General features: G+C 42.6%; 1 protein-coding gene across 1 annotated transcript in view; it reads left to right on the top strand.

Annotated features, from left to right (window-relative positions):
* Positions 1–690: 690 nt before the first annotated feature.
* MTHFD1 (methylenetetrahydrofolate dehydrogenase, cyclohydrolase and formyltetrahydrofolate synthetase 1) overlaps positions 691–13,982 on the top strand; it is a 121,559-nt gene continuing 108,267 nt past the window's right edge. The window contains exon 1 of the mRNA XM_060754319.2: positions 691–954. Coding sequence (XP_060610302.2) covers positions 914–954 — 41 coding nt within the window. The 5' untranslated portion in view covers positions 691–913. The remainder of the gene's footprint in view (positions 955–13,982) is intronic.

The following is a 13,982-nucleotide window of genomic DNA, read 5'->3' as shown; positions in this document are numbered from 1 at the left end:
TTGACAAAATCACAATCTGTCAACTGCAAAAGGCTACCTTACTTGGATCTGTGCGTATCATTCGAAAATACATCACACAGTCCTAGACGCTTGGGAAGTGTTCGACTTGTGATTTTGTGATATGAAATCCAGCATAGAGATCTCGTTTGCTGTGACATACTGTGTTTTTGTGTCAGTAAAATAATAATAATAATAATAATAATAATAATAAACACTTTATTTACATTCTGCCCGATCTTGGAAGACAATCCTACTGGGACAACAAGGGATTGCTTAAGTAAGTACTACTAAGATGCCTTTCACGTGGACTGTTGCACAACTTGCTGGAAGTAAAACTACTTTTCGCATCTCTTACAAAGAAAGTTAGTGGATACTGTGCTTAAAATCACTTTTCAAAATCACAGTCACAAAGTTCCCTTTGACCTTGCTTGTCCCCCGACTGAGCTGGGCTTGCAAGCAGCTGACCAATGGGCCCTCCTTCTCCGATGGGGGAGGAAGAGGAGGAAGGGGAGGCGCGCACAGGGGCGGGTCGGGGGCGCGCCGGAGGGAGAGGAAGCCAGAGGAAAACCGGGCCGCCCCACGCCTCCTCCTCCTCCTCCTCCTCCTCCTCCCCCACGCCGCCTCCTCTTCCTCCTCCTCTCTTCCTCCCCCTCCACCCCTTTCCCCTCCCCTCCGGTGAAGAAGGAGGGCGGTAAACTTGCCGGGAGTTTGCTTTGGCTTGGCTGCCTGCCTGGCTCTGGTTGTGGCGCACCGGCTTTTGCAGCCACGCGGGGGCCCCGTGGGCGCGTGGGGGCGGGTCGCTCCGTGGGGAGGAGCAGGAGGAAGAAGAGGAGGAGGAGGGCCAGGATCCCGGGCCCCTTTTGAGCCCCTCCCGGACCCCTTGGGAGCCTCTCGCCGCCCAGGAAGCCACGCCATGCCGCCCGCAGAGATCCTCAGCGGAAAGACCGTCTCCGCGTAAGTTTTCCCGAGTTTGGGGGAAAGTGGGTTTCCCGAGGGAGGGAGGGAGAGAAGGAAAGCCGCCGGACCCCCCACCTGAAGTGCCCTGGCTCAATGCTATGCAAACAGGGGAGTGGGGCTTTGGTGAAGCAAGCCCAAGACTTTGCAAAACTTGGTGCATCTCCCAGGATTCCCTCGCCCTGAGCAGGTAAAGGCGGGTCCCATTGCATGACATCCTCAGTGCAGGCGCCCCTCTGGTCTCTAGACTCATAGACTGGCTCCACACTGGCAAAGAATGCTTTTGCACTGCACTGAACTGCATTACTTGTCAGTGCAGAACACAGGCATGGGCAAACTTCATCCCTCTAGATCAGTGGTTCTCAACCTGGGGGTCGAGACCCCTAGAGGGGGTGTCAGAGGGGTCTCCAAGGACCATCAGAAAGCACAGTATTTTCTGTTGGTCATGGAGATTCTGTGTGGGAAGTTTGGCCCAATCCTATTATTGTTGGAGTTCAGAATGCTCTTTGATTGTAGGTGAACTATAAATCCCAGCAACTACAACTCCCCAATGTTATAGTTTATTTTCCCCAAACTCCACCAGTGTTCACATTTTGGGTATATTGAGTATTCGTGCCAAGTTTGGTCCAGATCCATCACTGTTTGGGTCCACAGGGCTCTCTGGATGTAGGTGGACTACAACTCTCAATGCCCACCAAACCCTTCCAGTATTTTTTGTTGGTCATGGGAGTTCTGTGAGTCGAGTTTGGTTCAGTTTCATCATTGTTGGAGTCCAGAATGCTCTTTGATTGTAGGTGAACTATAAATCCCAGCAACTACAACTCCCAAGTGTCAAGGTCTATTTTCTCCGAAATCCACCAGTGTTAACATTTGGGCATATTGAGTATTCGTTCAAAGTTTGGTCCAGATCCATCATTGTTTAAGTCCACAGTGCTCTTGGATGTAGGTGAACTACAACTCCCAAACTCAAGGTCAATACCCACCAAACCCTTCCAGTATTTTCTGTTGGTCATGGGAGTTCTATGAGCCAAGTTTGGTTCAGTTCCATTGTTGGTGGAGTCCAGAATGCTCTTTGATTGTAGGTGAACTATAAATCCCAGCAACTACAACTCCCAAATGACAAAAATCAATCTCCCCAACTCCACCAGTATTCAAATTTGGGCGTATTGGATATTTATGCCTAATTTGGTCCAGTGAATGAAAATACATCCTGCATATCAGATATTTATACTATTTACAATTCATAGCAAGAGCAAAATTACAGTTATGAAGTCGCAACAAAAATAATATTATGGTTGGGAGTCACCACAACACGAGGAATTGTATTAAGGGGTCACGGCATTAGGAAGGTTGAGAAATGCTGCTCTAGATGTTTTCGGACTTCAACTCCCACAAAACACGTGGAGGGCCCAAGTTTGCCCAGGTCTGGTGTGGAACCAGCCCTAGTCCAAGGCTCAAATCAGGTCGGCTCAGTTATTTACTATATTTTATTTATTTACTATATTTCTATACCGTCATTCTCAGCCCGAGAGCAACTCAGGGCGGTTTACAAAACGACACAATTTGATGCCTACAATAATATAAAAACAGTTAAAACATTTAACATAAATACAATTCAATCTATATAAATAAAAACGTAATGTTCGTTTGTGGGATGAACATAACTCAAAAACCACTGGACGAATTGACACCAAATTTGGACACAAGACACCTATCAGGCCAATGAGAGACCATCACACATAAAACACTGAAAAATACAGCGGAAGGGACTTAAAAAGCCAAAAAACCAAAAATTACATTACAACGCATGCACAAAACCACATATGTACACAAACACACATATATACACATATACAGAAATATATACAGAAATATATACACAGATATATGCACATACACAGAAAGGAGGGAGGAAGAAGAGAAGTAAAGAAAGAAAGGTACAAAAGAAAGGAAGGAGAGAAGGACATAAAACAGTGAAAGGGAAGGAAGGAGAGAAAGAACGAAAGAGGGAAGGAAGGAAGGAGATAAGGAAGGATGGAACCAAAGAGCAAAGGAAGTGAGAAAAGAAACAGTTAGAGAAGGAAGGAAGAAGGGGGGGGGAGGGAGGGAAGGAAGGAAGGAAAGAAAGAAAGAAAGAAAGAAAGAAAGAAGGAGAGAAAGAGGGAGGGAAGGTTGGCCACAGCAATGCGTGGCGGGTACAGCTAGTAAGTAATAAAACCAATGAAAACATATATCCTCCACATCTCATTACCAAATCATTATCCAGTAGTTCCGACATCAGGGTTTGTCTGCTACTCTTCATTTGAGAAAGCCTGCTCAAAAAGCCAGGTTTTGACTTTTTTACGAAATATTAAGAAGGTGGGGGCCGATCTAATGTCCCTAGGGAGGGCGTTCCACAGACAAGGGGCCATCGCTGAGAAGGCCCTGTATCTCGTTCCCGCCAACCGAATCTGTGAAGAAGGCAGGACCGAGAGCAGGGCCTCCCCAGAAGATATTAAATTCCTAGATGGTTCATAATTTTAATTCCTAGATGCTTAGAACTGGTTTATCTGAGTCCGCACTCAGAGAATGTGGGATTTTCTTCCTTTATTATTCTGGGATATAGGGCTGTGTGGAAGGGCCCTGAGATTTGCTTCCAGGTGAATTAATGTCAATGGGCCCTTCCACACAGCCCTATATCCAGGAATATCAAGGCAGAAAATCCCACAATATTTGCTTTGAACTGGGTTATCTGAGTCCACACTCAGATAATGTGAGATTTTCTGCCTTGATATTCTGGGATATAGAGCCCTGAGATTTGCTTCCAAGTGAATTAATGTCAGTGGGCCCTTCCACACAGCCCTATATCCCAGAATATCAAGGCAGAAGATCCCCCAATATCTGCTTTAAACTGAGTTATCCAAGTCCATATTCAGATAATGTGGGATTTTCTGCCTTGATATTCTGAGATATAGAACTGTGTAGAAGGACCCCTCTTGGGCCGACCAAGGGCAAGATGGATGGATGGCATCCTTGAAGTGACTGGACTGACCTTGAAGGAGCTGGGGGTGGTGACGGCTGACAGGGAGCACTGGCGTGGGCTGGTCCATGAAGTTGGAAACGACTGAACGAATGAGCAACAACAGAAGGGCCCAGTGTTGCATAGTATCTTTACTCCGATTCTGGAAACCAGGGTTTGAATTCCAGCTCAATCATGGAAATGGACTGCTTGACCTTGGGCAAGTCACACTCTCACAGCCTCAGAGGAAGGCAGTGGCAAACCTCCCATAACTGTGGTCCCTCCCACACAGCTGAACTAGATTATATTGCAGTGTGGACTCAGATATTCCAGTTTGAAACATATATTGTGTTAAAACAACAGCCTTGTCCTTCCTCAGGTGTGCTGGTCAGTTTCATCACTTACAATTGTCAGATCTGAAGATCCTGGTATTCCTCCTCAATGTCTATGCTGTCTAAGGTTGCTGGGAGTTGCAGTCCAACGATATTTGGCGGTTATAAACATTGTAATAACTTGCACCCTGCCCACCTTCCATAATTTAAAAATGTGGATGTTCCACTGTGCTTTGGATTAGACAGTCCCCAGATAATTTTGGCCCCCAGCTATGACCCAAAATCTAGTCCTTGCACTTGACTACTTTTTCCTACTTAGAGACTATGGGCCCATACACACATCCCCAAATCCCAGAATATCAAGGCAGAAAATCCCACAATATCTGCTTTGAACTGGGTTCAAGATAATGTGGGATTTCCTGACATGATATTCTGGGATATAGGGCTGTGTGGAAGGGGCCACAGTCCTCTATTTCTAATTTTGTGATCTGATTTTGCACTTTATCCATCAGCCCTGTCCCTACAACTGATTTGCACCAGTCCACCCACCCGAGCCCAGAAACAGTTTATTACTCAGGCCATTGGTTGTTTTCTCTATGGTTGTTTTATACTGTGTTATGTTGTCCCTCTTCAACTTCTGGCCATTTGCAGCGAAACATGGTGGGAACATGGAGTCAAAGAAGAGTATGATATCATTGGAAACCTTCTTATGACTTAGGCCCTTTTACACTGCCCTATATCCCAGAATATGATCCCAGATTATTGGTTTATCCCAGATTATATGACAGTGGAGACATATAATCCAGTCCAAAGCTGGAATCAGATCCTGGGATATAGGGGAGTGTAGCTCCAGCCTAATAACCCATCAGCTCCACTTCAACACTGTGCATGTGAATGGAGTGTAGAGTCACATGCACAGACACACATATACCATGTGCCATTTGTTAATTTACTGTATCATCTGAGATTTGACTGGCAGGGTTGCTTTTCACTCATTCTGTTGTACAAAACGTCCTTTGTCAATGCAAAACCACATCCCAGATATTTTGACCCCATGGTCAGCTCCCCTGACCATAGTAGAACTTCCAAAGAAATCTAGGGTCAGAGCCAGAATTGAATGAAGGTCGTAAACTGTGTCAGGTTTGCAAGATGTCTAGAATTACACATACAAAAGTACATTGCTTTAATGATCATTCTCTTGTATTCCCCTCTAACCCTTACAGTGTGTTTTTATGTAGAGTTAATGAGAGGTGTATTTAATGCCGCTTGATTCCATTGCTCAGTGGAATCAATGGGATTTGTACGTTGGAGAGGTCTCACACTCTTCGACAAAGAAGGTGAAAAACCTTGTAAAACTACAGCTATCAGGATTCCATAGCACTGAGCCATGGCAGTGAAAGTGTTGTCTATCTGCATTAATTTTACAGTGTAGACACACTTGAAGAGTCTTCTTGATGTTCAAAGTGGTTTAGTTTCTTTGTGTACGTAAAGGTAAAGGTTTTCCACTGACATTAAGTCCAGTCGTGTCTGACTCGGGGGTGTGGTGCACATCTCCATTTCCAAGCCGAAGAGGTGGTGTTGTCCGTAGACACCTCCAAGGTCATGTGGCCGGCATGACTACATGGAGCACCTTTACCTTCTTGACAGACCGGTACCCATTGATCTACTCACATTTGCATGTTTTCAAACTGCTTGGTTGGCTAATAAACTAATCATGTCACAAAATCTGGGCTAGTTTTTTTAAAATTTGAAACGACTGCATCTTGACAGGGAAGGCAGAAGACCTTGTACAATTCAAAGATTCCATAGCATTGAGCCATGGTGGTTAATGTAGTGTCAGGCCGCATTAATTCTACAGTGCAGATACACCCCAACTCTCCTAAATCTCAATACAACCAACAGTAAGGAAAGCTGTAGGTTGCAATTTTACGATAACTCATACATGCTCTGACCACTCTTACACCAAATTACTTTCCTGCAATTTTAACAGCAAAGTAGAGTGGTACTGAACCTCTGCCCCAATTTAGGGGAGAGAAGCTCTAGTGCAGAGTTTCTCAACCTGGAAGTCGGGACCACTGGGGGGATCGCGAGGGGGTGTCAGAGGGGTTGCCAAGGACCACCAGAAAACATAGTCTTTTCTGTTGGTCGTGGAGATTCTGTTTGGGAAGTTTGATCCAATTCTCTCATTGGTGGAGTTCAGAATGCTCTTTGATTGTAGGTGAACTATAAATCCCTGCAACTACAACACCCAAATGTCAAGGTCTATTTTTACCAAACTCCACTAGTGTTCACATTTGGGCATATTGAGTATCTGTGCCAAGTTTGGTCCAGATTCATCATTGTTTGATTCCACGGTACTCTCTGGATGTAGGTGAACTACAACTCCAAAACTCAAGATCAATGCCCATCAAACTCTTCCAGTATTTTCTGTTGGTCATGGGAGTTCTGTGTGCCAAGTTTGGTTCAATTCCATCATTGGTGGAGTTCAGAATGCTCTTTGATTGTAGGTGAACTATAAATCCCAGCAACTACAACTCCCAAATGACAAAATCAGTCCGCCCAACCCTATCAGTATTCAGATTTGGGCCTATTGGGTATTTGTGCCAAATTTGGTCCAGTGAATGAAAATACACTCTGCATATCAGATGTTTACATTACGATTCATAACAGTAGCAAAATCACAGTTATGAAGTAGCAACCAAAATAATTTTCTAGTTGGGGCTCAACACAACATGAGGAACTAAAGGGTCGCAGCATTAGGAAGGGTGAGAAACACTGCTCTAGTGTTATGCAAGTTAACTCATCTTACATTATACTTGCTCACCACGGGCTGCTTGCATGACCAGTTACTGACAGAGGTAAGCCACCTGCACTATAAGGCCCAGACTAACTAACTAACTAAGGCCCAGAGCAGCTGAGGTTTGCCCACTGCATCCCCTCCATGCCAGGAAGAAGGGTTTGTTGACTGATTCTGAATGTCCCGAGCTTTTGTTCCAAGGAGAGATAGGTGAGGATGCGGCTGTCCAGGGTTGCTCTTTGATGAGAACCAGATCACCCCAAGAAATGTTCCTGCCTGAATTGAAGAACAAAATAGTATGCAGGTCATATACTTGGACTGATAGTGGAATATTTTTTCCAGCACTGTCAGTAAAGGCATCTTTAATCATGTCTAAGAACAGAAAGCAGGTATAAAGGGCAAAAAGCGTGCCACGCAGCATGCGTTTTCCAACACCATACTGCTGTCTTTCACCATTTACTATCCAAGAGGACTTTCTCACTATGCCTAAATGTCTCTTGGAGAGTTATGTCAGGAGTGACCATGAGTAATGGTGGCATTTCAGAAGTTGTACTTGCATTGTACTGTGGTGTTGGAGGAAATTGCTGAGAGTGCCTTGGACAGCGAGAAGATCCAACCAGTCCATACTTCAAGAAATAAAGCCTGACTGCTCATTGGAGGGAAGGATAGTAGAGGCAAAGATGAAGTACTTTGGCCACATCATGAGAAGACAGGAAAGCTTAGAGAAGACAATGATGCTGGGGAAAATGGAAGGAAAAAGGAAGAGGGGCAGACCAAGGCCAAGATGGGTGGATGGTATCCTTGAAGTGACTGGATTGACCTTGAAGGAGCTGGGGGTGGTGACGACCGACAGGGAGCTCTGGCGTGGACTGGTCCATGAAGTCACGAAGAATCGGAAACGACTGAACGAATGAACAACAACTCACATTGTGCTATGTCATGTATTTTTGTGCTATGTCATGACTTCTAGAACAAGAAAACCACAAAGCGTGGTCATCTTGGCTTAGCAGATTTGGCCACACAGTTAGTAGGTTAGGTTTTGCCCCTCACGAGTTAACAAATTTTGGGGCAAAGGTATGCTCAAGTGTATACCAAAGAGCTCTCGACATTGCTGCACAAAATGATCTAATGAACATAGCGAAAGCTAGAGCCACTCCATACCTGGCCAAATTTAAATGTAATGTGGGCATGGAACATTACCTCTCTTTTATACTTCCACTTTATATTAGAAATTTTTTTACCCGGGCTAGATTTGAGCAGCTCGACATTAAGTCCAAGTTGGGACAACATCAGAATATTCCCTACATGAGGAGAACCTGCAGGTGCCGTGAGATAGATGCAGAAGTGGAGGACTCAGAACATTTTTTCTTAAAATGTCCCTACTACAACAGGATCCGGTCTTACTACCTAGAGCCTCTGCTGGAGAATAAGGAGAAATTGCACATCCTCCTTCAGGGTTCAGATAAAAACTTTATTTTAAAATTGACCCTTTTTATCCAAAAGGCTCTGGCCATCCGTGAGAAGATGGAAGCAGAGAGAGGCGACCTTGCTGCCATCAACAAAACTCAAACTTAAAAACTTAATATGGACACGCCACTAGTTTTACCTACCCATGCTCCCCACCCTAACCCTATTTTAAGGAATTAAACAATTTTAATCTTTTAATCTTTTTATCTTGTAGTTGCTCAATTATTTAGAAGTGGGTTGACAGGCCAGTAGGCCATGATGCCTTGTATTCATATATGGTTTTACTGTATGTGTATGTTTTGCATGTTTTGATATGGTCAAAATTGACTAATCAATAAAGAATTGTTGTTGTTGTTGCTATGTCATGTATTGGCTAATCCTGATGGGAAGTGTCGTCCAAAAACAACTGGAAAGCCATAGTTGGCCACCCTATTTTTGTTTATTTGTGAAACATGTGGTATGATGCTGAAGCTACTTTAGCCGAGGTCTCTACATGTTGGAATTTCATTTCCGCAGATTCAGTTTTGATTACATCCTTTACTGTGAGCTGCCTTGAACCGCATGTTGCTGTTTTGTATCTCTTTTTAGGAATCTGTTTTAAAGGGTTTTAATTCTAGGTATTATTTTGTTGTGTTGTAATAATAACTTGATTATGTTTTTATTGTAACTATATTTAATATCCACTTGAGTTTGGTTCCAGAATCCACTGTAGATACCAAAATCAAATATAAGGGATGCCGTTTTACTAGGCCATGCATGACATACTGATTTAACCTACTGATGCCTTAATTAATATAATTTTATTGGTATTCATTGTTATTTTTTATTTTGAAATTTACCAGTAGCTGCTGCATTTCCCACCCTCAGCTTATACTCGAGTCAATGCGTTTTCCCAGTTTTTGTGGTAAAATTAGGTGCCTTGGCTTATATTTGGGTCGGCTTATACTCGAGTATATTCGGTATTTATAAGTGGATTAGAAGAACTCTTGTATCTGCAGGTTTCCTGTGGACCTCCAAGGATACCTGTATTGTTTATTATGGAATAAGTAATACTGGTATTCTTGGACATCCACTGCAAATCTCTGTAATGTTTGGTCTTGTATCTGTTGCACTGGTGTGTGTATGTGTTCTTTTGTTTCGTTTGCACAATTATGGATAATTGAAGCTGAATTTTTCCTTCCTCTCTCCCTGCCCCACATTTCTCCATGCTTTCCTGTTGCTACATGAATTTTACAGGCTAAAGCCACAATAAATGATATGCTGCCATACTAAGCCATATTGACGTCCACAACAGATTTTGCAGTGCTTTGTCTTGTATCTCTTACATTGGTGTGCATCTATATGTGTGTGTGTGTGTTTTAAACAATTGCAAGGATTGTTTTATGGAAGCTGAATTTTACCCATTTTCCACGCTTTCTGGTTACTGCAGGCATTTCTCCTTTTCAGTTTGGCTCCTATACAGAAATGAATTTGGGTTGGGAGAACATGCCTCCAACAATGCAATGCAAACACACATTGATTATTATATCTACCGATTTGTACTTTTTTGTACAACACTCTTTAATTGCTATGCTAGTGTTTCACCTAATTTTGTTAATAGCATCTCACATAATTTGGAGCTCTCTAAATTAGTTGGGATACTTCCTGGAAAAAAATTCCATCGGGATCGCCATGTTAGTCTTTTTGCAACAACACCTGGCACCTTTAAGAAGTCCTCCGCTTATTTCAATTGCTGCAAAGTAATTTTGCACTTGGCAGCAGGAAGATACTTTCCATCCATTTCTCTCTGGGTACATCTACGCTGCAGGAATAATACAGTTTGACACCACTTGAACTGCCATTGCTAAATGCTACGAAATTGTAGTAGTTGTAGTTTTACTCCTTCTCTGCCGAGGAGTGCTGATGCCATGAGCCCATGCCTCTCAAAGAGAGAACATCTTTGTGGGGATATCTAGGTCAGTGTGTCTCAACCTTCCTGATGCCTCAACCCCTTAATACAGTTCCTCATGTTGTGGTGACCTCCAAGCATAAAATTATCTTTGTTGCTACTACATAACTGTAATCTGCTACTGTTATGAATCATCATGTAAATACTGGATATGCAGGATATATTTTCATTCACTGGACTAAATTTGGCACAAATACAGATATGCCCAAATTTGAATACTGGTGGTGTTGGGGGGGGGGTGATTTTGTCATTTGGGAGTTGTAGTTGCTGGGATTTATAGTTCACCTACAATCAAAGAGCATTCTAAACTCCACCAACAATGGAATTGAACCACACTTGACACACAGAACTCCCATGGCCAACAGATATTACTGGAAGGGTCTGATGGGCATTGACCTTGAGTTTTGGAGTTGTAGTTCACCTACATCCAGAAAACACAGTGAACTCAAACTATGATTGATCTGGACTAAACTTGGGACGGATACTCAATATGCCCAAATGTGAACACTGCTGGAGTTTGAGGAAATAGACGGTGACATTTCAGTGTTGTAGTTGCTTGGATTTATAGTTCACCAACAATCAAAGCGCATTCTGAACCCCACCAATGATTGAATTGAACTTCCCACAGAGGACCCCCATAACCAATAGAAAATACTGTGCTTTCTGATGGTCTTTGGTGACCCCTCTAACACCCCCCCCCCCCCCCGTGTCCCATCCCCAAGGTTGAAAAACGCTTGTCTACGTCCTCCAGCATGACTCTGTCATCAACCCCCAGAGGAGATGCACTGGAAGAATTTCAGGGTGCATCTACATTATAGAATTAATGCACTTTGATACCACTTTAATGGCCATGGCTCAATGACATGGGATCATGGGATAAGTGGTTGCTGGCGTGCCTTTAAAGGAAGGGCATCTCTGTTTCAACTTGATGTCTGCTATCTTTCTTTATTGCTCATTAACTCTGCAGTCTATGATTGATTAACATGTCTTGATGATGAAATTTATACCTGTGTCATAAAATGTTTGTTCTCTTTGGAAATCCATGGGTTTGTTAATGCCTGGGTGTGAATATAGGTTCAGTTTCGAAGAGTTACTGTTTCAGTTACTGTTAAGAATCAAAAACATTAACATTAAACAAAAAGTTTTACAATAAACTCTTGCTTGGACAGAACTTAGTAACTTGTTACAAATAACTCTAACATACATACTTTGAAAAGTAATTTCCCAAAGCTCTGTTTTTCAAGTAGCAAACGTCTTTCCCTTTTTTGGATCTTGAAAAACTCGCAGAAACATATCGACAAGTTTACAAGAAAGCTGATCATTTATATGTTTTATCTCTAGAACAGGCATGGGCAAACTTCAGCCCTCCAGGTGTTTTGGACTTCAACTCCCACAATTCCTAACAGCCTACCGGAGTTGAAGTTCAAAACACCTGGAGGGCCGAAGTTTGCCCGTGCCTGCTCTAGAGGTAATTGTTCTAGTCTGTTTATAGCAGCTGTAGCAAAGTCTTTATGATGGCATTAAACTCTTAGCAGATTTGTTGTGGCATAAAGCTTTTATGGGTTAGAGTCCACATTTATCATGTGCATGGCATTGGCTCTGGTTTGCAAATGTTAGCACCACAATAAATCTCTTAATGTGTAGCTACAGTGTAGAATTAATGTAGTTCAACACTAGTTTAACTGCCATTGCTCAATGCCATGGAATCGTGGGAGTTGTAGTTTGGTGAGACACTCTTTGGCAAAGCAGACTAAAAACCTTGGAAATGGTGACTCCCATGATTCCATAGCATTTAACCATAGTTAAAGTGATATCAGTCTGTATTAATTCTACAATGTAGATGCGCTCACTGTCTTTAGAAAGCTTAAAGGTAAACTGTATTGTCGAAGGCTTTCATGGCCGGAATCACTGGGTTGTTGTAGGTTTTTCCGGGCTATATGGCCATGTTCTAGAGGCATTTTCTCCTGACGTTTCGCCTGCATCTATGGCAAGCATCCTCAGAGGTAGTGAGGTCTGTTGGAAGTAGGAAAATGGGTTTATATATCTGTGGAATGACCAGGGTGGGACAAAGGTCTTTTGTCTGCTGGAGCTAGGTGTGAATGTTTCAACTGACCACCTTGATTAGCATTTAATGGCTTGGAAGTGCCTGGGGGAATCTTTTGTTGAGAGGTGATTAGATTTGCCTGATTGTTTACTCTCTGTTGTAAAGATTTCCCCTTGGCATGATGTCTAATTGTGTCCAGCTCGGGGGGGGGGGGGGGGGTTGCTCATCTCAATTTCTAAGATGAAGAGCTGGCGTTGTCCATAGACACCTCCTAGGTCATGTGGCCAGCATGACTGCATGGAGTGTCGTTACCTTCCCACCAGGGTGGTACCTATTGATCTACTCATACTTGCATGTTTTCAAACTACTAGGTTGGCAGAAGATGGGGCTAACAATGGGAGCTCACCCCATCCACGTATTCGAACCGCCGACCTTCCAGTCAGCAAGTTCAGTAGCTCAGTGGTTTAACCTGCTGTGCTACTGTGGTCCCTTTAGAAAGCCTAAGACTTCTTTATAAGTCTCTTTGCCATCAAAAGAAAAAATATTTTGTATATAATAATAATAATAATAATAATAATAATAATAATAATAACTTTCAGTTCTTGTGGGTTTTTTCAGGCTATATGGCCATGTTCTAGAGGCATTTCTCCTGACATTTCGCCTGCATCTATGGCAAGCTTCCTCAGAGGTGAGGTCATAGATGCCATAGATGCAGGTGAAACGTCAGGAGAAATGCCTCTAGAACATGGCCATATAGCCCGAAAAAACCCACAAGAACTGAGTGATTCCGGCCATGAAAGCCTTCGACAATAATAACTTTATTTATAGTCCACTCTATCTCCCCAAAGGGACTCAGGGCGGATTCCAAACATAAAAGGCAAACATTCAATGCTCGAATACAACAACAATACATGCATACTAACAAAATTTATACAACCCAACATATAAATATGAATTATAACTTAACAAACTAAAATTAAATAAAAAGCACAGCCTGTTATAACAGACATAAGACAAAACATCAAATATCTTTATTATAAATATTTTTTCAAGTTATGTATAAGAAGAAACACTCGCAAACCAACTAATAATAAAGCCACCACTTCACCCAAAAAACTGAACCGCACAATGAAAACTATAGCAGAGGAGAATAACAAAAAGGCTTATGTTTAGTCATGTGTTACAGAATTTTGGACTAGGAAAACCTTCACTCTGATCCAACATGATTCTTCTTACAGTAATAGTTTTTTTTCCCCTTTAAGTTGAAAATTACTTCTTCTGTAGCCATTCTGCCCTTGCAAAGATAATTTTCAGAAAATTGCTGTTGGGTTCTAAAAAACATGAGCCAAACCATCATTTTTAGAGAGGAAAAAAAGAAGTAGGGTGTCTTTACAGAAGGAGTCTACACAAGCTATAAGCTAATGTTGCTAAACCAATTAGTG

This window comes from Anolis sagrei, chromosome 1, assembly GCF_037176765.1.
Source record: "Anolis sagrei isolate rAnoSag1 chromosome 1, rAnoSag1.mat, whole genome shotgun sequence".
Taxonomy (NCBI): Eukaryota; Metazoa; Chordata; class Lepidosauria; order Squamata; family Dactyloidae; genus Anolis; species Anolis sagrei.
This window is presented reverse-complemented; position numbering and strand designations above follow the sequence as displayed.